The 27,920-nt window shown below is 44.7% G+C and overlaps 1 protein-coding gene across 1 annotated transcript; it reads left to right on the top strand.

Moving 5' to 3' along the window:
- Nucleotides 1-5: 5 nt before the first annotated feature.
- LOC311123738 (LIM domain-containing protein 1-like) lies at nt 6-27,707 on the top strand. Its single transcript, XM_084158214.1, has 8 exons — nt 6-2,030; nt 11,549-11,650; nt 16,805-16,872; nt 17,819-17,881; nt 18,612-18,742; nt 19,915-19,966; nt 23,487-23,555; nt 26,262-27,707. The coding sequence occupies exons 1-8, from the start codon at nt 674-676 to the stop codon at nt 26,403-26,405; spliced, it is 1,986 nt and encodes a 661-aa protein (XP_084014340.1). The 5' UTR covers nt 6-673; the 3' UTR covers nt 26,406-27,707.
- The last annotated feature ends 213 nt before the right edge of the window (nt 27,708-27,920 follow it).

Here is a 27,920-nt window from a genome sequence, read left to right as displayed (position 1 = left end):
GCTTTCGTTCAGTATGTTTTGCCTACGCACTTGTAATAACCGTTTAATTATAGTCGAACTAAGTTAGCGTTGTGAGAGGACCACGCTGGAATTTGTTCAGCAACTTGCGGGAAAAGTTTGGAACTCATGCTACAAAGTTGCAAACAACGTTTTTGAATGGAGGCTTCGGTGCTGAGAGCCACAGTGAGGTTCGGAAAGGGGGCGCAGGCTGGGGTCGTAGGCTGTCTGATCTGACTTTATAACCAGACAGCATCCTGTTGCGAGCAGAGTCAACTGGCCCACCGAGGAGAGGACGGAGCTTCTTCTCGCTATTATTCGGATCTTTATCCATTCTGGAGTAGGCCTAGGCATAATTGCTTCCGCGGGATAGCTGACACATTACGGGAGAAACTGTACTTCAACTTCGGTTCGGGATCTCCACGTCAGAATACCCCGTGACAGTGTTCTCTCTCCGCTGCCTGGACTGGACAGTAAAATCTGTGGTAATCTTTTACTTTGGGAGTGAGGAGGGTTTGGATTTTAATCCTTTCGTTTCAGTTGTTTATTGTGTTTAACGTTGTTTTAATTGGCTAGCCTACGTTTTTTTTTTTTGACACATCGTTTTTTTGTGAAAGTTGTGGCTTGAACCTTGAATCAGATCATAGTTTATACACATTTTGTAATTCACTTCAACATGGATAAATACGACGATTTGGATCTTGAGGCAAGTAAGTTTTTAGAAGACCTCAATATGTATGAGGCATCTAGGGACGGGTTGTTCCGAATGAAGAGGGATGCAGGGAACAACTCCGACTTTGAAGAAACCAGGAGAGTTTTTGCCTCCAAAATGACAAAAATCCACATACAGAAACAGCAAGAGGAAATTGCCAAAAACAATTTGGCAGTGAGAATGAACGGGGGTCACAACAGAGCGACAGACAGCACGTTTTACACCAAAGACAGGCCGCCTATCAATAGCTACAGACAGGCAGGAGAAGCTGCTGCCAAGCCTCCCATACTATCTGGCCCTATGCCAGGCACCGTCAGTGGCGCGAGTCAGTACGCGCCCTGTGACGCTCTGAAACACCATTCACCCAGTCAACAGGCATACGGCTACGGAAACAATTACGATAACAAGGAGCGTTTTGAGCCGCATTCTTACCACCACGCCTTGAGCCCTGGGAACGCACACACACATGGCTCTGGTCACCCTGCCAGTCCCTCGGGCACTTGGGCCTCCTACTCGTCCCGGGGTGGCCAGGCCTCCCCAGGATCCTCCAGCCCTGGTGGATCATCAGGCCTTATGTGCAGCTCATCTCAGCAGCCCCAACACCACTCACCATCTCCCTCCTTCTCCGACAGCCTACCATCTCCAAGCCCCACTAGACTGCACCAGAGCAAGGCTGCCACCCCACTAGTGCGGCAGAGTCCCCCCACGGTGGCTGATGCTGGGGCTGCAGCAGACTGGATGCGGAGCTTGGGGAACCCAGACCTGATAGCACCGCTCCCTCTGAGTGCCTTCACTGGCGGAGCTGACCTGTACCAGCAGCTGTCTCCCCAACCTGCCCATGTTACACCGCCAACAGGCCCTTACTCTGCAGCACACTCCATGGCCCCAAGACCAACCACCAACCAGGGAAATCTATGCCAGAACGGGCTCTCTCAGAGTCCTGTGGCTGTCCCATCCCCAGCCCAGCCCAAAGCCACCGCTGGGGCTTACCTTCCTGCCTCTGCCTCTCCCTCTGGAACCAGTGTCTCTAGAAGCTTTGGCCAGGGTCAAGGTGTAGGCCAGGCCCAGGGCAGGCAAGTGGCCATGGGGGTGGATGTGCCCTCTGCCCTAGACAGCCAGCTGTCCTCTGGTGGTGAGGCCTGCCAGCTCCAGCCCCAGTCCCAGTATGAAGCCCCCAGCCCCCCCAGAGCTCTCAAACTGCCCTGCCAGACTCTCCATGTCCAACCGGAGCAGGGGCCGTCTGCCGCTGAGATCAAATTAGAAGCCCTGACCAAGCGTCTAGAGAAGGAAATGGACGCCCAGCCAAAGGCAGACTACTTCGGTAAGCTTAGTTTGACATTTTGATCGACCAGATCTCTCTTTATTTAAATGTACTATTTCTCTGTGTGGGTCACTGAGTGCGAAAATGGCCCGCTGTTCAAAACTTTTCACCACGTTAATTTAACCTTGTCTTTGTGTGTGTGTGTGTGTGTGTGTGTGTGTGTGTGTTGGTTCACTCATGCCAGATCAAGTGGCATAGTTGTGAGGGGGTCCTAGCGGTCATTCTGTCTTTGTGTATGTTTCTGATCATCATGGCTGATGCTGTTGTTCAGTGTTGAACTCTACAGACAGACAGACAGACAGACAGCGTTTAGCCAGAGTCCTCTCTTCTGTTCTCTTCTCCGTCTTTTAGTCTAGAATGAATAATTGTCTAATTTGTTTCTTCTCGCTCTCCTTAAATCCTCCCGTCTGTGTATGTCACTGCCTGCCTGCCCGCCTACCTCTCAGTAATAATTAACAAACGTTTTAATAGTTCCGGCTGAGGCTCGGCCCAGGGCCAACCAGGAGAAGGTTGTCTTCTCCTTTCCCCTCCCTTCAGCTGTAATACGGCTGGTGGATTAAGTGGAGGTCACATCAATAACATCATTAATTAGTAACAGGATATTGGCTGCTTTCTTTTAGATCAGCACTGCGCTTTCATCATCTTCTGTAAAACATCCATTCTCTCTCTGATCACATCCATTCTCTTGTCATGTGTTTGGCTGTTTGACTCAGTCTTTCCAAATAACATCATCACATTGCAGAGCACAGACCTGGGCTTGCACATTCTTGCTCTAAACCGCCATGTGCATGTGCACGCACACACACACATAGGCATGCACACACACACCTTTTGTACGCAGCCACAGTCTGGGGAATACAGACAATGACAACTGAATAACAACACCTGTTAGTGTTTTTTCATGTAGCCTGTTGCTGCCCTGGGATACATGACATCAGTCTCTAGTATAGTTTAATTTAAGTACAGATTAATATATAACTGGTTACGAGTAAATTGACACTTTCCTCTTTATTAATGCAGAAATAACTATTGAATACAACATTTGTGCCCAATGTGTGCAACAGGAGACATGGAAGTGAAAGAGCACATGTTTGGTGGGGCTGATCTACAGATGAGACAACCATAGAGGAAGAAAGGAAGAGAAAAATAGAAAAGGAGAGAGTGAGAGAGAAAGAGGTAGGGCAGGAGGAGGAATTTAACTGGTCAGCAGAAACAGATTCGTAAAGGGCCCAAGAGCATTGCTTTCTGTTCCTTTTATTAAGCTAGTGCCACGCAGCACCCAGTTTGCGCGCTCTCTGGAAATTGTTATGTGGAGGTAAGGGGGGGAAATAAGTGCTTGGCTGTCTTTCCCCCAGCTATACTGCTGTACTGTTGTACTGTACCAGACCTGTACTCTGTGTGCTGCAGATAGACCAGTTGACAAGGTGTTTATTACCCTGCTCTGAGAGCCCAGTGCCAGTCTAGTTCTGTTACTCACACTGACACGGTACCCATGGAAAATATGTCCTATAGGTAGGGCCAGGAGCTTTTCCTCCTCACCAGATGACCCTTTCAGGAAAAACTACATACGCTAGTAGTCATAGGTTATGACAAGGTTATAACTCCTTGTCCTAAGTATGTACACTACCATTTATGTACAGTCATTATTAAGACTTGGGTGTGACTGACAATGTTGATTTGGGAGAAAGTTTAGTTCACATGCATGCTTGGGTTAGGCATGTTGAGGCAAGGCCAGTCGTCAAAACGGGACGTCCAGCCGAGAGAGAGAGAGAGAGAGGAACAACGAGAGAGAGGAACAGATAGAGAGAAAGGAAGAGTGAGATGGCGTGAGAGGAGAGATCTCTCGTGCACTTGTCGAGCGCTCATAAAGCATCCCTCTGCCGCCTCATAAAAGGAATTTCCTGCAGGAACAAGGAACGTCAGTCAGGATTGTAATTCAAAAACCCCGTCCCAGCCCCCCAGAGTCCACTAATTCAGTATATAAGGGAAGATGTTCTGGGGCATGTCACTGTCATGGTGAACACACACACACACAGATTCATAAACACACATGTTAACATGTTATAGAGATTGCTGTGGGGGGCCGCAGTGGAAGATGGTATAAAGTTTGCGTATGACAATACTGTAATGTTGACACACGCACAGCACACACACCCACCACACACTCATTTTCTGCGTCATGCTGTCATGCCAGAAAATAGCCTGCGTGGCGGACAGGTGCAGTTCCTGGCCTGTTCTACATACTGAACAGAAAGAGAAGCTCCATTCCTGACCTACTTTTTCCACTGAAAGGAGAGGAGTATTCTCTTAGCCTGAACCATAGGCTTGGCTACTCAAAGAGCAAGCAATGCAGATGCAGAAGCACAGTGGCTTGGAAAAACTCCCTAGACAGGCAGGAACCTAGGAAGAAACCTAGAGGAACCAGGCTCCGAGGGGTGGCTGTGTCAGGTGAAGATTATAAGAGTACATGGCCGTTAAGACCAGATTGTGTTGAGTTACTCCTCTCTACCAAGCTCTATAGCTATGTAAAGAACCATAATACTATGGGAATGATGACCTATTCCAGGGTTATCAGTTCAATATTTGGTGTCATTTATTAAAGGATTGCCTAATTTGTATGATACAGTATATTATTGACCAATTTGACTATAGAGTATTAAGTATGTAAGCCACATTTACACTGGGGGCATATACCTAGTGATTTAGTAGGTTATTTTAAAAGGGAGATTAGTGTAGCTGTACTAAAGGCTCATATGGTCACCTCCCAAATGATACCCTATTGCATATTTAGTGCACTACCTTTGACCAGGGCCCATATAGTAGTGCACTATATAGTGGATAGGGTGCCATTTGAGATGCATGCCTAGTGAGTTCTAGCCAGCTAGGGCTGGGGTCTCTCATATCATATACACTCTGCTCTGATTGGCAGAGCAAAAGCTCGAGGTTCTGGGAAACTGAGTTTGGTGCCAAAAGGCTGCACCGGGGGAACACAGAGGAATGTCTGGAGGACAGGACGGGGCTGAGGAATATAAAGAGGGGGTGGGGAGCACACTTAGTTTCATAAATGATTAGATTAGCAGAAGGTACTTAGGGTTAATTTATAGAACGTTTTGTCACGTCTTTGGCCGTGAGAGAGAGAGCGGGAGGGAGGGAGGGAGGGAGGTAGAGCAGGGAGAGAGGCAGAGCGGAGAGCAGATTTATGGGTGGGAGGTCAGAGAGGAAGAGCGAGTGGTGGGACAGGACAGAGGGTGGAGGGGATCCCTGTCCACACACACACACACACACACACACACACACACACACACACACACACACACACATAGATAGTAGAGGTTGAGTGCTTTGCTTTGTGTTGTGATTAAGGATGGCTTTCTCCCATCAGGCTGTCAGTCTGTCTGTGGACTGGACAGTTTACCTTAACTCTTCCCAGGGTTTCTTGGCTTCTGCTTTGGCACTCAATCTGGACCCCTGACAAGTCCTGCAGGAAGCCTTTGTGTATGTGTGTGTGTGTGTGTGCATTTCTCTCTCTCTCCTCTTTCTCCTCCATCTTTATCTCTCTCTGTGTCTGGGCCTGGGTCCTTGCTTCAGTGTTTGATTGGTTGTTTAAGTAAATGTGTGTGTGTTCGTGTAGTGAAAGAATGCTTTTGTGATGTTAGGCTGCTGTTTTGGGTGGGACCAGTGTTGATGTGATTTCATGATGTCCTAGCCTTGGATTCTGCCATATGATACACAGAAAAAATGTTTAAAATAATATTACACGACTACTATAATAACTATTACTAAGTGCAATAGTCTTGTTTGGGTTCTAACATGACAAGTCAACTGCCATAATATCAAGTTCCTGTCAGTCAATTGTTATCAGCGATTGTGGAGGTATATGAAGAGGCTTGTTGTGCGCCATTAGGCAGCAGTAGAGGCAGACGTTTTGGGAGTTTTGACAGCTGGGCTGGTGTGTGGGGGTTGAGGTGAGGGGGAGGATGGGGGGTGAAGTTTTGGCTCTGTGTTTTGATTCCCTTCCCCCTTCACCCATGCTCTCGCAACCGTTAAAGAAAGAGCTCTCTATAAAATCACAGGGGTTTTGGAATATGGGACTTCTGCCGAACACAGTTTTGCTGCTGTTCAATCAGGTAGGAAAATGTTGCTTCTTTAACTAAGAATGTTTGTCCTAAACAGGAAGCAGTTTGTTTGGTTGTTTATGTATCCCTCTTACTTTTCAGTGCATTTTACAGTTTCAATGGAATGTACATTACAAACAACAACTGTGACTTTAAACTCTGGTAGAAAATCATAAAATTCTCCGTTTTGGAAAACTAAAGTTGAGCTAAACAAACCCAACCCAGTTCTTGCTGTAAGATGTTACCCCACTCTTCCACCAAGGCACCTGCAAGTTCTGGGACATTTCTGGGGGGAATGGCCCTAGCCCTCACCCTCCGATCCAACAGGTCCCAGACGTGCTCAATGGGATTGAGATCCGGGCTCTTCGTTGGCCATGACAGAACACTGACATTCCTGTCTTGCAGGAAATCACGCACAGAACGAGCAGTATGGCTGGTGGCATTGTCATGCTGGAGGGTCATGTCAGGATGAGCCTGCAGGAAGGGTACCACATGAGGGAGGAGGATGACTTCCCTGTAACGCACTGCGTTGAAATTGCCTGCAATGACAACAAGCTCAGTCCAATGATGCTGTGACACACCGCCCCAGACCATGACGGACCCTCCACCTCCAAATCGATCCCGCTCTAGAGTACAGGCCTCGGTGTAACGCTCATTCCTTTGACGATAAAAGCAAATCCGACCATCACCCCTGGTGAGACAAAACCGCGACTCGTCAGTGAAGAGCACTTTTTGCCAGTCCTGTCTGGTCCAGCGACGGTGGGTTTGTGCCCATATGCGACGTTGTTGCCGGTGATGTCTGGTGAGGACCTGCCTTACAACAGGCCTACAAGCCCTCAGTCCAGCCTCTCTCAGCCTATTGCGGACAGTCTGAGCACTGATGGAGGGATTGTGCGTTCCTGGTGTAACTCGGGCAGTTGTTGTTGCCATCCTGTACCTGTCCCGCAGGTGTGATGTTCGGATGTACCGATCCTGTGCAGGTGTTGTTACACGTGGTCTGCCACTGCGAGGACGATCAGCTGTCCGTCCTGTCTGCCTGTAGCTCTGTCTTAGGCATCTTACAGTACGGACATGGCCTGGCCACATCTGCAGTCCTCATGCCTCCTTGCAGTATGCCTAAGGCACGTTCACGCAGATGAGCAGGGACCCTGGGCTTCTTTCTTTTGGTGTTTTTCAGAGTCAGTAGAAAGGCCTCTTTAGTGTCCTAAGTTTTCATAACTATGACCTTAATCGCCTACCGTCTGTAAGCTGTTAGTGTCTTAACGACCATTCCACAGGTGCATGTTCATTAATTGTTTATGGTTCATTGAACAAGCATGGGAAACTGTGTTTAAACCCTTTACAATGAAGATCTGTGAAGTTATTTTGATTTTTACGAATTATCTTTGAAAAAGGGACGTTTCTTTTTTTGCTGAGTTTAGTTAACAGAAAAGGTTGATTCATACAGGTATATATAGCTCATTCCTATATTGTGTTACAGTATCGGCGGTAGAGTCATGATAGGCAGGACAAATGGCTTGAAGCCAGTCACAGGTTATAAGGCCAGACTAGAGGACTGTGTTGTAGTTAACAGGAGAGGTTGATTCAATTCGGTATATACACTGAGTATACTAAATATTAGGAACCCCTTCCTAATAATGAGTTGAACCCCCCCCCCCCCCACTCCTTCATTTTTTGTCCGCAGAACAGCCTCAATTCGTCGAGGCATGGTCTCTACAAGGTGTTGAAAGCATTCCTAACGGATGCTGACCAATGTTGACTCAAATGCTTCCCACAGTTTTGTCAAGTTGGCTTGATGTCCTTCGGGTGGTGGACCATTCTTGAGCGTGGAAAAACCCAGCAGCGTTGCAGTTATTGACACAAACCGATGCGCCTGGCACCTACTACCATACCCCATTCAAAGGCACTTAAATCTTCTGTCTTGCCCATTCACCCTCTGAATGGCACACATACACAATCCATGTCTCAATTGTCTCATGGCTTAAAAATCCTTCTTTAACCTGTCTCCTCCCCTTCATCTACACTGATTGAAGTGGATTTAAAAAGTGACATCAATAAAGGATCATAGCTTTCACCAGGATTCACCTGGTCAGTCTATGTCATGGAAAGAGCAGGTGTTCTTAATGTTTTGTATAATCAGTTGACCACCCTTTGCCTCCAGAACAACCTGAATTCTTGGGGGCATGGAAACATTGCTCAGTTGGTATCAAGGGACCTAATGTGTGCAAGGAAAACATTCCCCACACCATTCCACCACTGTACCATTGACACCAGACAGGATGGGGCCATGGACTCATGCTGCTTACGCCAAATCCTGACTCTGCCACCAGTATGACGCAACAGGAGTTCGTCGGACCAGGCAAAGTTTTTCCACTCCTCAATTGTCCAGTGTTGGTGATTGTGTGCCCACTGGAGCCGGCTTTCTTGTTTTTAGCTGATAGGAGTGGAACCCCGTGTGGTCATCTGCTGCAATAGCCCATCCGTGACAAGGACAGACGTGTTGTGCATTCCGAGATGCCGTTCTGCACACCACTGTTGTACTGCGCCGTTATTTGTGGCCCACCTGTTAGCTTGCACAATTCTTGCCATTCTCCTTCGACCTCTAATCAACAAGCTGTTTTCTCCCACAGGACTGTCGCTGACTGTTTGTTGCACCATTCTTGGTAAACCCTAGACACCGTCATGCGTGAAAAGCCCAGGAGGCCGGCCCTTTCTGAGATACTGGAACCGGCGCGCCTGGCACCGACGATCATACCACGCTCAAAGTCGCTTAGGTCACACGTTTTGCCTGTTCAATCGAACAGTAACTGAATGCCTCGATGCCTGTCTGCCTGCTTTATATAGCAAGCCACGTTCACGTGACTAATTGTCTGTAGGAGCGAACCATTTTCGTGAACGAGGGGGTGTACCTTATAAACTGTGTATAGCTCCTTCATTTCTATATTGTGTTACAGAATGAAGAGGTGAACTTAATGTTGTCGCTTGTCTGTGGCTGACAGTGGATGCTTTGCAAATGGTACCCTATTCCCAATGTAGGAAATAGGGGGGCATTTGGGACGCTGACAGTGTGTTAGGGGAAGAGGCAGACAGACGTAGTGCCTTGTGATGTCTGTCTGCAGGAGAGCAGGCCAGAGACAGAAGCTGCTTTGTCAGTGGCCAGGCGAGGCGGTACTGTCCCTGGCGTGGTCTTCGTCCCCCTGGGGAATGTTGTGTGTGTGTAACACACTGTTGTTTCAGCACTGTGCCATGCCATGCTGCTGTGGGCTCATGTTGTTCTGTTACCACATCTCTCTCAGCACACTGCTAACCTCTCAGCTCAGTCAGAAGACCACAGCACACAAAACACCTCACAGGACACATGACACGAGCTCTTTCTATTTTCACTGGACTCTTTCTCTCTCTCTCTCTCTTTCTCTTTCTTTCTCTCACTCTTTCTCTTTATCTCACTCTTTCTCTCTCGCTCTCTTACACTCTCTTTCTCTCCATGGAACTTTCCACCTCCGCTGCCTGTCAGCTGACTAGATTAGACAGTGGCTTGCGAAAGTATTCACCCCCCTTGGCATTTTTCCCAAAGTCAATACTTTGTAGAGCCACCTTTTGCAGCAATTACAGCTGCAAGTCTCTTGGGGTATGTCTCTATAAGCTTGGCACATCTAGCCACTGGGATTTTTGCCCATTCTTCTAGGCAAAACTGCTCCAGCTCCTTCAAGTTGAATGGGTTCCGCTGGTGTACAGCAATCTTTAAGTCATACCACAAATTCTCAATTGGATTGAGGTCTGGGCTTTGACTAGGCCATTCCAAGACATTTAAATGTTTCCCCTTAAACCACTCGAGTGTTGCTTTAGCAGGGTGCTTAGGGTCATTGTCCTGCTGGAAGGTGAACCTCTGGCCCAGTCTCAAATCTCTGGAAGACTGAAACAGGTTTCCCTCAAGCGCCATCCATCATTCCTTCAATTCTGACCAGTTTCCCAGTCCCTGCAGATTAAAAACATTGGGGTGATGAGAAATGTTGGGTTAGCACCAGACATAGCGTTTTCCTTGATGGCCAAAAAGCTCAATTTTAGTCTCATCTGACCAGAGTGCCTTCTTCCATATGTTTGGGGAGTCTCCCACATGGCTTTTGACATTTTTTCTTATTTTTTTCTTTAAGCAATGTCTTTTTTCTGCCCTCAATTCCGTAACGCCCAGCTCTGTGGAGTGTATGGCTTAAAGTGGTCCTATGGACAGATACTCCAATCTCTGCTGTGGAGCTTTGCAGCTCCTTCAGGGTTATCTTTGGTCTCTTTGTTGCCTCTCTGATTAATGCCCTCCTTGCCTGGTCCGTGAGTTTTGGTGGGCGGCCCTCTCTTGGCAGGTTTGTTGTGATGCCATATTCTTTCCATTTTTTAATAATGGATTTAATGGTGCTCCGTGGGATGTTCAAAGTTTCGGATATTTTTTTTATAACCCAACCCTGATCTGTATTTCTCCACAACTTGGATCTGTTCGGAGAGCTCCTTGGTCTTCATGGTGCCGCTTGCTTGGTGGTGCCCCTTGCTTAGTGGTGTTGCAGACTCTGGGGCCTTTCAGAACAGGTGTATATATACTGAGATCATTTGACACAGATCATGTAACACTTAGATTGCACACAGGTGGACTTTATTAACTAATTATGTGACTTCTGAAGGTAATTGGTTGCACCAGATCTTATTTAGGGGATTCATAGCAAAGGGGGTGAATACATATGCATGCACCACTTTTCCGTTATTTATTTTTGAGAATTTTTTGAAACAAGTTATTTTTTTTCATTTCACTTCACCAATTTGGACTATTTTGTGTATGTCCATTACATGAATTCCAAATAAAAATCAATTTAAATTACAGGTTGTAATGCAACAAAATAGGAAAAACGCCAAGGGGGATGAATACTTTTGCAAGACACTGTACTGCATGATTAGCTGTGTGTGTGTGTGTGTGTGTGTGTGTGTGTGTGTGTGTGTGTGTGTGTGTGTGTGTGTGTGTGCGTGTGTGTGCGTGTTTGGTAGGAACACTTGGGTCTTTTATCACAGTGTTCATGTGACAGACTCCTCTAGGCCAGAGCCAAACCAAACAAGCAGATTGGAATATATTTCCCCTTCAATGATACAGCATGGCTAACTGATTTCCTTTGACTGTTGTTAGGCTTTTTTCATTCCATTGTTTGTGTCTGGTTTTATCAGTCTGCTTGTTATGGATCCAGTTCTCATTAGTGTTATGGAATGGGTACAATTCTAACGTTCTATTCTAACAGGACAACTGCTTATGACTGAGACAGTGGTAGTGCCCAAGTACATGACGGTAGCATAGTTATTTCTGCACAATGTGTGTGTGTGTGCGTGTGTGTGTGTTCATGTCTCTGACCTGGCTGTTGTGTTGTGTTCCAGGGAGCTGTGTGAAGTGTAACAAGGCGGTGTACGGAGCCACTCAGGCCTGCCAGGCTATGGGAAGCCTCTATCATGATGTCTGCTTCACCTGCAGCGCCTGCAGTAAGTACTACACTAACTAATGAAACACTCTATACAGTAAACCCTGTCTACCTCACCTACTCTCTCCTTACCTCTAACATGACACCTACTTCACCTGAAGCAAGTAACCTACCACTGTTTCCCCTGTATTAATATATATATAATATTTTTTTTTTTTATGGATGGTGAAGCGATTTCTGTGTAAACTTAAACGACTTAAACAAGATATAAAGTATGTAGAAAATATAATGGAGCTATATATTTTTAAATAAGATCATCTTTTGAGAACTAACAATCACCAAAATATAAACTAGACAGGGAGAATCTAAAATTCTAAAAATGTCATGGCATGGGGCCCCCATTGATTTTGTTATAATGTTTTAGTTACTCAGATAGCATAAGAACTTAGCGAGGAAATTAGCTTTAAAACTGCACATTTGTCTCTCAGCCCCATGACAAAATGTGTAGAATTGCAGGAAACTAGTTTTAAAACGGTAAAAATGTTCTCTGTGCCCCATGGCAAAATGTGTATAATTGCAGTAAATTAGCTATAAAACAGCAACATGTTGTCTCTGCGGCCAAGAGGACAGCATCTAAAATTCAGCCTCTAAAATTTTTTATGTAGACTGCGCCATTGGCCACGCCCACTACCACGACCACTACCACGCCAGCCACCCCCCAAACTTACTGATCTATATACACAAACAAAACCTGCCTCACTCACTCTTTCCTCACCCTCTGTGTACACGCATGTACGCACACACACACACACACACACACACACACAGAGTCACCTACTCCAGGATTTCTCAAATTCGGTTCTAGGTGACTCTGGGTGCACGTTTTGTTTTTTGCCCTAGCACTACACAGCTGATTCAAATACTTGATGATCAGTTGGTTATTTGAATCAGCTGTGTAGTGCTAGGACAAAAACCACAATGTGCACCCAGGCGTAGGGGCCCCAGAACCGAATTTGGGAAACCCTGACTTATTCCACCCAGTGTGTTGAAGGCCCCCATGCACCTCATGGCAGATCATGTTGCTGTGAGTTGTATTGTTTTCTGAGCTCCTGTTCTACTAAATGAACAGCCCACACAAAGAGAAGAGAATGCCACATCAGAACACACAGACCCTGGGACATGAAGCTAGATCACCATAGTTCAGCTGCAGTTTAGTGGCTCATAGATTCAACAAATCAATCGATGTGATTCAGTTACTCAGGGATTCAGTAGTTCACCGACTTTATGGTTCAGTGTCTCACTGATTTAGTGATGTTCAGCTCGGATGATTCCCTGGCTGCAACAAGTTTGCTTCCCCTTCCTTGGCCTCTGTCTTCTCACCTCCCCTGACCTCGGCATCTCCCATAGATGAGCTTGGCCCTGTGTTTTCACTGTGATCTCCTTACTAGAACTTCAGAGGGATTCCAGAGCCATCCTGTCTAGATGGTTGCTGCTTTAGTATCTATAGATGAGTCGACCAATTAAAATCCCCCTTTGGAGATGATCTCTGACCTCTGCCCATGCCAATTAGAGGGCAGTGTGAGGCCTCCTGACCCCTGACCTGAAAGCTCATGCTCTACCATCGCTGATTAACACACCCTGTGTTGTTGTTTATGTGCCCAACCGTTTGTGTGTGTGCTTGTGCGTGTGTGTGAGAGAGAGAGTGTGACTGTGAAGGCACTAAAAAGAAGAGCCACGGAATGGAGAGAGTTAGGGAAGCTGGTGGGGTGTAAACTGGGGGGAGTTAGGAGGATACACCATACCGCCCATACCCTTCTCCATCTGAGGGCACAGAGGCTGCGGCCGGCTCCACGGGGAGAGGGGCCGGGGAGGAATGCAGGCGTAAGGGGCCTCAGGGTGGGAGTCCGAGGAGAGGACACAGAGTGGTGTTATGCCAGCTGGACACAGGGAGGTAGGGGAGCACGGGGCAAGACAGGAGGACCATTCAGAACTACCCACCACACACTGGCAAGTTCCACCTACGCCGGAACACACACACACAAACATACACACACACAGCAACTGTCTTGTTAAGCAGATTCTCCCTCCCCTCTACCCCCCTCTACCACCTTCATGGTTCTTTTGTTGCATGACAGAATCTTTATGACCCTGAACTTAAAATACTTAAAGGGGAATGTCTCCCCCCTTCCACAAGGTGCCTGGGAGACAGGCAGGGTGGAGGTAGGGGGGAGGCAGAGGGGAGGCAGTGGGTGCATCCTTTGATATCCCCCCCTTCCACAAGGTGCCTGGGAGACAGGCAGGGTGGAGGTAGGGTGGAGGCAGGGGGGAGGCAGTGGGTGCATCCTTTGATAGGTAGGAGGATAGTTCAATCTGCATGTCTAGGACAGAAGACAGAAGACGCATCGCTCACAGAAGGTTCCAGTTAGAGCAGCTAATTATTGACTCTTCTAGAACGGTCACAAGCATGCCTCTTTAAAACACCACCACAAAGCACTCAACCCCCTTTAACGCCCTATAACTCCCCTTCACCCAGGGGAGATATGGGCTTGTTTGTAAAAGAGGAGAAGGGCTTACAGGTCTATTCAAGTGGGCTATAGAGTGGGCTTCTAGGTAGTCTATGACAATAATCTGTTGGTCAAGACAAAGGGCTGTTAGAAGGAGCAACGAAAGCAGAAGGTGAGCGGAGACAGCAAAGCTCCAGCAGGACGCTAAAGCCTAGAGTAGGTGGGAATGAGAGGGAAGGATTGTGGGGGATTACACATCTCAGCCTCAGAGCAGATCAGCAGACTAGACGGCTGGGAAACGCCCTGGACGGGAAATGACATGGGCAGCAAGTGGTTTTGGTCGCCATGACGCCTATGATAATTTTGCCACCATGAATTGTAATGTTTTACTTTCCTTTTAAGACCTTTATTTATTTTGCACCATCATTCTCATTCAAATGCTCATCATACTCAGAACTTTGAACCAGAGATAATGGAGCACCTTTAATAGCAGAGATATTTGCGTCTAAAAAAGTGTTGTCTTTGCAATGTCTCCCTCAATAAAGAGGGCCTGTTCTCACAAACGTAGAGTCTAAATCTGCCCTCACGACACACAGTTAGGCAGTCATCTCCTAACTTTTCCCAATGGAACTTCATTTGGCATGATCTGATCAAGCGGAGAGTAGCGTAGTGTGTGTGGACTAGAGCATTTGGCTGAGGTGAGACTGGAGGTGGGTTGGTTTTTTGTGAGAACAGAAGTGTAATTGTTGTTGTGAACCTATCAGGTCAGGATACAACAGGCCCTGCTGTGTCCTCAGCCCAACCAATCCCAACCCACCTTACAACATCAGCCTCTCCAACTAATCTTCTGCCTCTGGAGAACACAAACATGGATTGGCTGTGACGTTAGTGATCTGAAAACTGCTGTGATTTGAATGCTGGCACTCTTAGATGGTGGATAGTTTGTGAAGCTAAAACACCCTACCCTGTCCCGGTGTCCACACTCTAGATCTGATAAATGTGATTGAGTAAGGGAGGACATTGCTGTGAGTAACAATTTCTTCCAAATAAACACTTAAACCCTATTGGACACATGTTATTGTGCTGGGGAAATAAGGATTAGATAGGATTAAACTAAATGAATCTAAATTCACATACTTGTTGAGAACCATTACAGCTTTTCTAAGGAAGAATGGGTTATGGGTATTATGAACGTTTTCAGCACATGTGAAATGTGGTCCATTCTCTTTTGCTGTGATGGCATCTGATCTGTGCTTTCTCACATAGCTCTTGTGATTTTCTTCCTAGATTGCTAGTATTTATAGTACAGTAATAGACAGGGTCATAAATAATTAATGAAAGGTGTTGGAGAAGTGCACAGATAGATCTTAGAATCAACCTTGAGGTATTAAATAATATTTTCATTAGAAAACGGCCCAAACCTGTGTTTTCTTTCTTTCTCTTAGGCATTTATTATTTATATGAGGGGTGAAATAGTCGTAATTCTTCTGGAAGTCTTTCATTACTGCCAGCCCAGACTTCTTCTGACATTCATTAATCTTATCTTCTCACAAGGCTCCCTGCCTTCTCTCTCTCTCTCTCTCTCTCTCTCTCTCTCTCTCTCTCTCTCTCTCTCTCTCTCCAAAAAGACAGGAATGTGAAGAAGTGTTCATATCTCACTTTCATCCCCCATTCCCTCCATCATTATTTTCTTAGTTCCTGAGGGAAATGAAGGGGAAAATAGGGTTATTAAATTATGATTATTTAAGGGCCAGTTTTGTACCTGTTAACCCACTCCTCTCTCTCTCCCTCCTCTCTCCCTCTTCCCTCCTTCACCTCCTCCCTGAAAATGTGTGGAATGTTTCCCCTTCCTGTGGGACATGGGCTGTAGGAATGGAGGGAGGGGAGGAGAGAAGGGGGTATATTATGAAGGAGAGGGGATTCAGACAGACAGACAGAGACAGGAAGTGCTCTCGGTGTGTGGATCGATCTTGGAGAGAACAGACAAAAAGCAGGAAAGAAGAGGGAAAGAAGGAGAGCTAGTGCTGCCTCTGGGTCTGAGGCCTGGGTCTCTCTCCCTCTCTCTCTATATCTGTCTCTCTCTCTCTTTGCCATGTGAAGCAAACCATTAGAGAACTCTGTTTTAATCAGTTACGCTCTGTTTAGTCATTGTATTCAATCACACAATTTTTCCCTCATGTGGTAGTGATTGTCTGAGCGAGGCCCCAGATGTGTTCCCAGTAGTTCCCAGTGCAGCAGAAAGCTGCCCAACCAGGCCAGTCTCTCTCTGAAGCAGATTAAATCAAGAGGCTGCTACAGTATTAGACTCAGTGTTTATTTGAGTTGGTGTCTGGGAATTAGCAAGACCTAATGGATTCTGTCTGACGTTCTGGAGCCTTTAAACTGATAGAAGTTACCACAGTGCTTCTGGGCATTCTTCTGGTGTGACTTAGGGGAGATGTATAGGGCTCATTAGCCTGGTTCAGATCAGTTTGTGCCGTCGAATAGATCTGACACTAGACTAGGTTTTCATATGAGTTCACATATCTCTCTGAATACTCCCAGATGCCTCCCGTGTGATCTGCTGCAATTTGGTAAAAGTAATGTTTGGTCTAATCATGGTCAGACAGTTTGGTCTCATGGTTGGGCCCAGCCCAGCCTGTTCAGTGTTGTTTCAGTTAAGTTACGTAATATTCTAAAAGCCCATCTCTTCTCTCTGTTCTTCGTCCCAGGCAGAAGGCTACGGGGGAAAGCATTTTACTACGTCGGTGGGAAGGTGTTCTGTGAAGAGGACTTTCTGGTAAGTAGTCCATCTGGATACTGTATCTAGAACCCTACATAGTTTAGCAGTATGTGAATAGGGTATTATCTATTTTTCTAAATGTTTGGCAGCATGTATGTGCCTTCCACTGTGTGCTACCGTGACTATATGTGACCTCTGGACTCCAGATTATAGTTTGAGTTTAATTTCTTCACCTCGTGGCCCAAGTTCAGGTTTCTAAGGGATTCTGGATCAGTTTACTCCCGTAGGGGCATTAGGGAGGGGGGGTCGGGTAACTGGAGATAGTACTTATTTTAGAGGCATACGCCACTGGGCATTGCACAGTGACACCTTGTATAAAGCAGGACCAGCAGGACGCCCCATGTTAACCTCAGCTGCCCTGTCACAACAACACGCTCCATTACATTACAGTTTGTCTGTAATTAGTCGATTAAATCAGTTGTCCTACTGTCTCATTTTACATTTTTACATTTACGTCATTTAGCAGACGCTCTTATCCAGAGCGACTTACAAATAGGTGCATTCACCTTATAGCCAGTGGGATAACCACTTTACAATGTTTTTTTTTTTTTTTTGGGGGGGGGGGTAGAAGGATTACTTTATCCTATCCCAGGTATTCCTTAAAGAGGTGGGGTTTCAAATGTCTCCGGAAGGTGGTGAGTGACTCCGCTGTCCTGGCGTCGTGAGGGAGCTTGTTCCACCATTGGGGTGCCAGAGCAGCGAACAGTCTCTGTGCTGCTAATGAGTCTAACTTACCTCGCCTGGTATTAGAGGGCTATTTCTGGACATTTATCATTAATTAAACATTAAATTGATGTGGGAGAATTCCCCCATGTATCATATGAGGTAGACTGGGCTCATATGAGAAGAAGACTATGAGTCAGTCTAAGATGCCACCAGTTTCCTATGAGATGATGTAGCAGCAGTAACCTCACTGTTCTCCCCTCTCCTCTGTCTGTTCCAGTATTCTGGATTCCAGCAGTCTGCAGACAAGTGTAACGCATGCGGACATCTGATCATGGACATGGTGAGTGTTTCTGCTGCCTGTGTGTGTGTGTGTTTGTGTGTGTGTGTGTGTGTGCTCTCCATCAGTGTGTTGAGCAGCAGAAACATGGAGTCACTCCTCCCTCATAGAACTTCCTGTGGGCACATCTGGAGAAAGCTTAGGAGGAAGTGGTGGTTTCAGGACACACACACACACACTCACACACACACACTAGGGTAAAACCAGGACACATAGAGATAATGTAAAACCCAAGTCCAGTAGTCATCAGCAGGTGTAGTAACACATGAAGGATTTACCATGACATGGCTTTATACATGTTAACCATACAGAGCTGTAGCAGGGGGGACAGATCTGTTTTCCTATTATTCAGAGCTGTAGCAGGGGGGACAGATCTGTTTTCCTATTATTATCACTGTCTCGCTCTCCAACACACTGCTTCCCTCAGCTACTAAGTCAACTCTATGCTCCATGGATGAGTGATCAGTGATCCACTACTTGTTAGATATGATAAAGCATTGAAATTCTCTCTCTCTCTCTCTCTCTCTCTCTCTCTCTCTCTCTCTCTCTCTCTCTCTCTCTCTCCCTCTCCCTCTCTCTCTCTCTCTCTCTCTCTCTCTCTCTCTCTCTCTCTCTCTCTCTCTCTCTCTCTCTCTCTCTCTCTCTCTCTCTCTCTCTCTCTCTCTCTCTCTCTCTCTCTCTCTCTCTCTCTACCCCTCTCTCTTTCTCTCTCTCCCTCCTTCCACCTCTATAGATCCTGCAGGCCCTTGGGAAGTCCTACCACCCTGGCTGTTTCCGTTGTGTCATCTGCAACGACAGTCTGGACGGAGTGCCCTTCACTGTGGACACAGAGAACAAGATTTACTGTGTCAAAGACTACCACAGGTACGTGGGTACAACCATTATGAACACTGCAAAACATAAATATATTAGTTTAACTTGCGCTAGCAATAAGGCCTGATTGAAGTCATGTTGCTATAACAGAAGTCAGCGGCAGTTCCATTTGGACATAGCAGGATCAGGTTTTTGCCACGTGGAGAGGAGTTTCTGACACTGGAGAGGAAGGGGAAGAGAGGAGAGAGGAGATGTTAGGTAGGAAGGGATGAGTGTCCTGTGGAAGAGCAAAGGGAGGAGCAGCAGGGGTCACCTCAGCCAAGCACAACAAACACACTGAATCAGGAATCTGGTCACAATGGAATCCACAGCACCCGGCCAGGCCAGACCAGGGCAACAGCCCAGTATACTGACAGAACCAGGGGGAACTATGAGCCATGGGCCTTATGTTAGAGCAATCAGAGCTCACTGTACTGAAACCACCAGATGTCTTTTCCCACCTAATCATGGTGAATCGTCACTAGCATTCATTCACTAGCATACTGCAATAACATCTGCTAAACACGTGTATGTGACAAATAAAATTGGATTTGATTTGTAGGTTGCTTTGAGTTAAGGGATACTTCACCCAAATTACAAAATGACACATTGGTTTCCTTAACCTATAGGCAGTCTATGAACAAGGTATGACATCAATCAATGCTTTGGTTTAATTTCCCTGGCACTGCTTCCACATGCTAACATATATCTAGGATAAGAAATGTGTGTGGTTTCTTAATCAGACCTAGTCATGCCCACTACGCTGAGAGGGCCTTTGTTTTACAGACTCAGACATTCAGGTGCCAGTCAGCTGCCAGCTGTGTGTGGGTCTGTGTGTATGTGGGGGGAAAGAATGAATGTATTTTTCTGGATTGGTTGAATCACGTGTGAGGCTGAGCCAGCACATCTGCAGACCTGGCGACTCACCATCTCTCCTTAGCAGTCTCAACGCTGTCATACACACACACACTGAAGGGAGAGAGGGGGAAAGGAGGAGAGAAAAGGGGGCTGGTGAATGAGAGGAAGAAGTATTAACCAGAAAAGAGTAACAGATGCAAGTGCTGTATCTATATCAAGCATGATGGTCTTTCTGTGGGGAACCAATATAAACCAGACATACATTTTCCGTCTGAAACTGTTACTATTTCTATCAATTGATTTATCTTGTTCTCTCGTTTTCTCAGGGTCTTGGCCCCCAAATGTGCAGCATGTAACCAGCCCATCCTGCCTTCAGAGGTAATCTCTCTTTGAACACAGCATCTTCAAGTAATAGACTAAGGACTTAAAACCATAAAATATGTGTTTTTCTGATCATCTTCATGTCATGTATGACAAAAATACCAAGTTGATCGGTTGACTAATAATATAATGAACAAGGCTTGGAATGGTTCCTGTCTGCAAAGTGACTTCAACAGGAAGAACTCCTGTCCCTAGTAATGAATGATAATCAAAATCTTCAGGCATTTCCTATATTATGGTTTACGATACAAACACATCCATTCCCGTCCAATGCCGATATGGACAGTCACATTGCAACCCCTGACCTGATTCCCTCAGGGTAAAGATTGATTACCAACCCCAGTGTTGAACTGAGACTGGAGCCAGATGTGAGGAGAGAGTTTCTCGGGCATAGCAAACGATCAAGTATCCTACTAAGGCAGTAGCAAACGATCAAGTATCCTACTGAGGCAGTAGCAAACGATCAAGTATCCTACTGAGGCAGTAGCAAACGATCAAGTATGCTACTATCCTAGGTCAGGCTCTAGTGCAGGAGGAGGAGGGGGAAGGGCTGTGCTGTGTTTTAACATGTTGCACATGAGCAGGTATCCCTTTAAGCAACTGTTTGGATGTAGAGGGACTTGAAAGGGATCGCAGGCATGATGATCAGCTTTCCCTCTTTAAACATTTGGAACTCATTTCTGAAGTCTCGCTCTCTCCTGAGCCAAGCAAGCTGCAGTCACGATTCAGGAAGACATCAATTTTCACAGCTATTTACTCAGTCTAAGGTCTGGGCTGAAGCAATAAACCAACCTGATAGCAGACCTGGGAACATCTCTTGTTGTAATGGCTGCCATAGTTACACGCAGGTCAGCCGCCCCCCCCCCCCCCAAAATGTTTATTTATTTAGTGCTTGATTGAGCTGGCGCAATGGAACCAATGGAATTGTCCCAAAAGAGCAAACTCAGCTGATCTGGCACTCCATTCAGGCTCAATCAAACTATCAACGTATCTGAAAGAGCACTATTTGAACCAGAGGCCAGACTATGACACCAGCCACTGAGGTCTAGATTCAGGGCTGGGCTTCTATTTGAGACCTCTGTGTGTAGGCCTACATGGGGTGGTTTTGGGAGCGGTGTTAGTTGCATTTTTCGGTGTGTGATTCAGATGCAGGCACTGCACCCTACGCCTCACTCAGTGCATTACTTTTGCCCTTAACGTTATCCCTCCCTCAAATTGTTTTTCTCCAAAATTAGAGTTGACTCTACAGGAATGTTGCCCCTCCTCACTGAGGCTGGAAGGGTAGAATTCAGAGCAGGGGGTAGTTTGTGTTACACCTGCATGTACGTTGTCATGAAAAAGGCCAGATAAATTCCTGCCTACTAGCAGGTGGTTTGTAGAAGGGACCACAGTACAGTACAAGGGGGAGAGTTTAGAATATCTTTTATTTAACGTGTATAACTAGTTTTAAATGAGTTGATAGATAGCAGAACATCTTCCATATACCCTCCTGCTGATCCTTTGGCTGATATAGAATATAAGAAGTCAGTTAACTGAATAGTTAATTCTATCATAATGTCAATTCTGACAAGCCTTACTTTATTATCACTTAATAATTATATATAACCACATGACCATGATGAATAGCTTGTGTGATGATGGTAATAATTGGTGAAAGTCTGATACATACTGGACATTCCAGCTGTAGTACCTGCCCTCTGAAGCTGTAGCAGGCTGAACCCAGACTGTCTATCAGAAGCTGACTGTTGGTTTAGCCTTGGTCTTTGACACCTGGCTGTTTTCTCAGGTGAAGGTTCACAGTACTGTCCAGAATGCTGGTGTTGGCCAAAGGACACGTTTCTACAGAACTACCATCTTGCCAATCTTGGCCTATTAGTAGGCCTATTTCAAATGCTGTAGTTTGTAAACGTTGGAAGTAAAAGGACACAAATGGATGTCAGGATAAAGCCTAGTTAGCTAGCCTGCTGGTTGATATATCAGCAGTAATTAGCTTACTGTACCTGTTAGCAATCACAGCTAACTATAGCCCCCCCCCAAAAAAAATGAGGCTAAATGACAAAGCAATGGACAGGCCTATAACGGAAAGGGATCATTTTATCAATGGACGCTCAGCATGTAAAAACAAATGTACTGTAGGCTATCTAAGGAGCTCAACAGTCCTCTCTGAAGGTGGAGATTTGAGTGTTGACTTATGTCATTGTTATGATTATGTCACTGATGGATTCCATAATTTTGGTGTTGTGACATCATAATACATGCTATTACAGGCACAGCATTACATATAGGTCGTTGTCAATAGAACATCACAATAAGATGTAGAGTGTTTGATTTGTCTGCTGGGGGGCAAGGAGTCATTTCAGATACGTGAGGGTAGCCTCATGATATCTCTCAATATTGGCCACCATTAATTGGATATTTGGGTGATCTGAAATAAAAGTGAATTATACCTGACAAGGATGAGTGGTTTAAGTTAATTTCCCGTCCTTTGTGGGCTCTGCCTGTCAAACAGCAGAAGGGTGCATTTGCCGATGTACTGTTAACTGATAATGTTTACTTTGCAAGCTACCGGTAGAAACTTTGTACAGTTGGCGAAACATAGGGGTAATTACCTAATGTAATTTTTTCTCCAACCAATGTAGGCCTACTAGTGAAGTTAGCTAACATTATCCCCTCTTCAACAGCTGGCTACATGCCAAATGATAGGCTACCCTTACGTATCTGAAAATACATGATCAATTGATGTTTACTGATCATGAAAAGCATGCAGTTACTTGCTGTATAACTCTGATGATAGAACTACATGTGGAATAATCTGAAATGTGTAGTTCTGACTATGCTCTTCAAGAGGTGATATTAAAACCAAATAGTTATAACATTTATTTAACAATCCCTTGAAAACGGCATGCAGTTGTCAATGGTTTTAGCAGGCAAATTGAACGCTCTGCACCTTGTGACGTTTTATTGATAACAACCTATAGAATCCCATTTGAATAGGATCTCTTTGGTTACAGGACTCTGATTGTCTGACACATTTCCCACTGTCACCTGCACCTGCACAAGATGAACAGTGCACTGATTTGAATGCACTCTGTTACTGCCAAAATCGACTTATGGTTTTGTCCATTAAAAAGAATACAAAAAACTTTGCTGACAACTACTGAGGAAAAATGTACTTACTATGACTGTGATATGTGTTTGTCTCACCCATATAATCATTTAATAGGATCTTTATGGTCTCACTTAGCTATCTTAAGATGCACTAACTATAAATGGCTCTGGATAAGAGAGGCTGCTAAATGTCAAGACATTATTATATATTTTTTACTTTAAAAAGTCCACTGAACAGAGCCACCTGTCACATGTTTCTCCCATACCTGACATTGGCCGTATCAAAAATGTGAGAGTTGTCCGGGCCAAGCACGCCATGTTTAATTGTTTTAAATGAACCGATCCAGCCTATACTGATAGACACTGGGGTTCAGTGGACACTGAAAAGGCTGTCTGTTTGTCTCCACAGGGCTCTGATGAAACCATCCGAGTGGTATCCATGGATAAAGACTACCACGTGGAGTGCTATCACTGTGAGGTGGGTAAACATTAAGATACAGATTCGCTTGTTGTTTTCCTATATCCTTGTAGAGACTGGGTGTTCTGTGTTGTTGGTGACAAGACTAAATGTTAAAGCTGTCATCTTAGTAAGTATATCCACTATAAAACGCCTCATTATTTCTCTACATGAATGCGCTTAAATACCAGGGGGTAGATCCTATACCATATGTCAGCCTTCTCATCATATCAAGAACTCCATATTTCAGTCATCATTTAGTCTTTTAAAATACATGTTAGAGAGATTTGGTTCGGGGTTCTGAGATTAGTTGTCATAAAGTAAACAGAATTTAAAAGGAAAAAGTGTCGGGAGAATAGTCTCACTTCGCATGGTCACATATTCTGGAAAGCTATTTACTGCACACAGACCATAGACAAGGTGGTCCCAGTGCTTAATTACAGTCTTGGTACTAATTGCGAGCTAGAAAGAGGAGCTCAAGCACATGCTAATTTGCTTCGCTCTTCAATACTGTCTGATGATTCTTCTCAAGTGCCTCTTCTCCTGACTCCCACCTCAATAGCATTTGATTGGCATATGGAGTTCTGAGAGCACTTGAAAACAAACAGCAGTGAGCCGTGTGGAGACGAGAGCTTTTGAGGGATCTCTCTCTCTGAATAGCTCCACTGTGGAAGCCAGATAAACAATTAATAAGAGTGGAGAGCATGCCAAGAGTGTGCAAAGCTGTCATCAAGGCAAAGGGTGGCTATTTGAAGAATCTCAAATACAGTGGGGAGAACAAGTATTTGATACACTGCCGATTTTGCAGGTTTTCCTACTTACAAAGCATAGGTACACTTCAACTGTGAGAGACAGAATCTAAAACAAAAATCCAGAAAATCACATTGTATGATTTTTAAGTAATTAATTTACATTTTATTGCATGACATAAGTATTTGATCACCTACCAACCAGTAAGAATTCCGGCTCTCACAGACCTGTTAGTTTTTCTTTAAGAAGCCCTCCTGTTCTCCACTCATTACCTGTATTAACTGCACCTGTTTGAACTCGTTACCTGTATAAAAGACACCTGTCCACACACTCAATCAAACAGACTCCAACCTCTCCACAATGTCCAATACCAGAGAGCTGTGTAAGGACATCAGGGATAAAATTGTAGACCTGCACAAGGCTTGGATGGGCTACAGGACAATAGGCAAGCAGCTTGGTGAGAAGGCAACAACTGTTGGCGCAATTATTAGAAAATGGAAGAAGTTCAAGATGACGCTCAATCACCCTCGTCTGGGGCTCCAAGCAAGATCTCACCTCGTGGGGCATCAATGATCATGAGGAAGGTGAGGGATCAGCCCAGAACTACACGGTAGGACCTGGTCAATGGCCTGAAGAGAGCTGGGACCACAGTCTCAAAGAAAACCATTAGTAACACACTACGCCGTCATGGATTAAAATCCTGCAGCGCACGCAAGGTCCCCCTGCTCAAGCCAGCGCATGTCCAGGCCCATCTGAAGTTTTCCAATGACCATCTGGATGATCCAGAGGAGGAATGGGAGAAGGTCATGTGGTCTGATGAGACAAAAATAGAGCTTTTTGGTCTAAACTCCACTCGCCGTGTTTGGAGGAAGAAGAAGGATGAGTACAACCCCAAGAACACCATCCCAACCGTGAAGCATAGAGGTGGAAACATCATTCTTTGGGGATGCTTTTCTGCAAAGGGGACAGGACGACTAAACCGTATTGAGGGGAGGATGGATGGGGCCATGTATCGCGAGATCTTGGCCAGCAACCTCCTTCCCTCAGTAAGAGCATTGGAGATGGGTCGTTGTCATGTTGGAAGACCCAGCCACGACCCATCTCCAATGCGAAACACACAGCCAGGGCAACTAAGGAGTGGCTCCGTAAGAAGCATCTCATGTTCCTGGAGTGGCCTAGCCAGTCTCCAGACCTGAACCCAATAGAAAATCTTTGGAGGGAGCTGAAAGTCCGTATTGCCCAGCGACAGCCCCGAAACCTGAAGGATCTGGAGAAGGTCTGTATGGAGGAGTGGGCCAAAATGCCTGCTGCAGTGTGTGCAAACCTGGTCAAGACCTACAGGAAACGTATGATCTCTGTAATTGCAAACAAAGGTTTCTGTACCAAATATTAAGTTCTGCTTTTCTGATGTATCAAATACTTATGTCATGCAATAAAATGCAAACTAATTACTAAAAAATCATACAATGTGATTTTCTGGATTTTTGTTTTAGATTCCGTCTCTAACAGTTGAAGTGTACCTATGATAAAAATTACAGACCTCTACATGCTTTGTAAGTAGGAAAACCTGCAATATCGGCAGTGTATCAAATACTTGTTCTCCCCACTGTATAACATATATTTTGATTTGTTTAACACTGTTTTGGTTACTACATGATTCCATATATGTTATTTCATAGTTTTGATGTCTTCACTATTATTCTACAATGTAGAAAATAGTAAAAATAAAGAAAAACCCTGGAATGAGTAGGTGTGTCCAAACTTTTGACTGGTACTGTATGTATTTTAAACCAGCATTTTGAATACAAATGTAGCAGTTCAGATCCCATAGAATCGGATAGATGTAGATGGAATCACATAGATGTAATTCTATGTAAATGTTATGTAAATAAACAAAAACCTTTTGGGGTAATGTTCAAGTGTTATTAGATTTATTTAAAGGCTTTTCACATCTCATCCCCTTGTGTTGGTCTGTAGGACTGTCAGATGGAGCTGAATGACGAGGAGGGGCACCGCTGCTACCCGCTAGACGGCCACCTCCTCTGCCATGCCTGCCACCTGAAGCACATTGAGCCGGGCTGCGCCTCGCCCACCGCTGCCTCCTACCAGCACCAGTTCTAGTCCTAGGATCTAGTGCATGGTGCCACCAGGTGGCCCTCTGAACTAACTGCCAATAATCTACCACAACCAATCTGCCAAAAAAAGCTGTCTATAATGGTTGGAATGATAATGTATGCCTTTACTGTACATCTCTGATGTAAGTGAGGTCTCTGTTAGGGTTAATTGTGCGATTGGTTGATTGATTGATTGATTGATTGATTGCGTGTGTGTGTGCGTGTGTGGGAGTGTGCATGTAATTGAGATAGACCTGTTATTATTTTTGATGTAAAAATCTATTTCTCTATTGAAGACAGTGTTTATTAGTTGTAAGGTGTTGAACTTTCATCTGACACGAATGTTAATAATCTGGAAATAACTAACTTTTTATCCTAAATATATATATATATATATTTAAATACCAATGCCAAAGCACAGTTATATTTTGATGACTGATACCAAAACAATTAAGCATGGAATTATAACAATACAATTTATAGTCTCAATTAGGTGCATTTTGTGTAAATAAGTATACATTTCATGTGCTTGTGTAAATATCTTGATCTTCATTTTCCCCTTTATGTGCCATCAATTTCAGTTGCTCAGTTTTAATCAATGTATTTGTAGATACTGATACAGTAGCAATAGTTTGCATAGCTTAATAGAGAAATGTCCCAATTTTGTTGTATGTCTCTGTGTGTGGGTTATGACATTACATTTTATACTAGAAATACTTTCCTTCCTCATTTTAGTTAATATACAGGCAGTGTCTAGAAAGTCAAAGTTAGCATTTTAAAACACAAACTGTACAGGGTCCTTTATCATTCCATGTCAGTGGGAATCATGTTGTATTAGTATTACATTTCTATTGTTAAATTAACCCTGGATGTTCTGTTCCCAACACTGATACTGGGTTAATATTCCTAATGTCCTCTGTCCACTCCTAGAATATACTTTCTATTGCATTATTAACCCAAATATGTCAGTTATGTTATGTCTGAGTGCTGCACCCAAAGCCAACAGTGTTTCCAAAATCCCTGCACACAATTACCACCTAAGTAGGTAGATAGCTAGGTTTATTCTATTCCAATAAACCCCTGAATGAAATATCTATGAACAACCCCTGATAACCCATTTTGGTTTGCAGTGATAAAAAAAGTGACTCTAAATGATTAAGTTTCAGTAGGCTTAGTCTATCATATTTCATGCTTTATTATATTTATGCTTGTTTAAAAAAAAATGCAATGATCATTAATCACTTGTTCAAAGTACATGAAGTATGTGAAGTATTCCAGTAGCTTACTGTATTTAAAAATTATTTGAGAGATGTCCAAATGAAATATATAAAACAAAAAAAATTCATTGTAATAGATTGTCAAATTGTCTGTCTCTTCTTCATGATCAAGTAGCCTATGTACAACAAAAGCTTTTGCACACCTGTAGTAGGTATATCTTTACATAGGTATTTAGGATAATCCAAATAAGTGTAGCCTTAAAGGGCCAATCAGCAGTTACAACGATAACAAAGCGCCTCCTCAC

Source organism: Coregonus lavaretus, assembly GCF_964263955.1.
Source record: "Coregonus lavaretus genome assembly, chromosome: 3".
Lineage (NCBI taxonomy): Eukaryota > Metazoa > Chordata > Actinopteri > Salmoniformes > Salmonidae > Coregonus > Coregonus lavaretus.
This window is presented reverse-complemented; position numbering and strand designations above follow the sequence as displayed.

What these genes read in the sequence shown, in the direction of transcription:
- LOC311123738 (XM_084158214.1), top strand. Translation starts at nt 674, where the DNA reads ATGGATAAATACGACGATTTGGATCTTGAGGCAAGTAAGTTTTTAGAA. An exon ending in GCCAAAGGCAGACTACTTCG is followed by an intron (nt 2,031 to 11,548) that starts GTAAGCTTAGTT and finishes GTTGTGTTCCAG; the next exon opens with GGAGCTGTGTGAAGTGTAAC. An exon ending in TGGAGTGCTATCACTGTGAG is followed by an intron (nt 23,556 to 26,261) that starts GTGGGTAAACAT and finishes GTTGGTCTGTAG; the next exon opens with GACTGTCAGATGGAGCTGAA.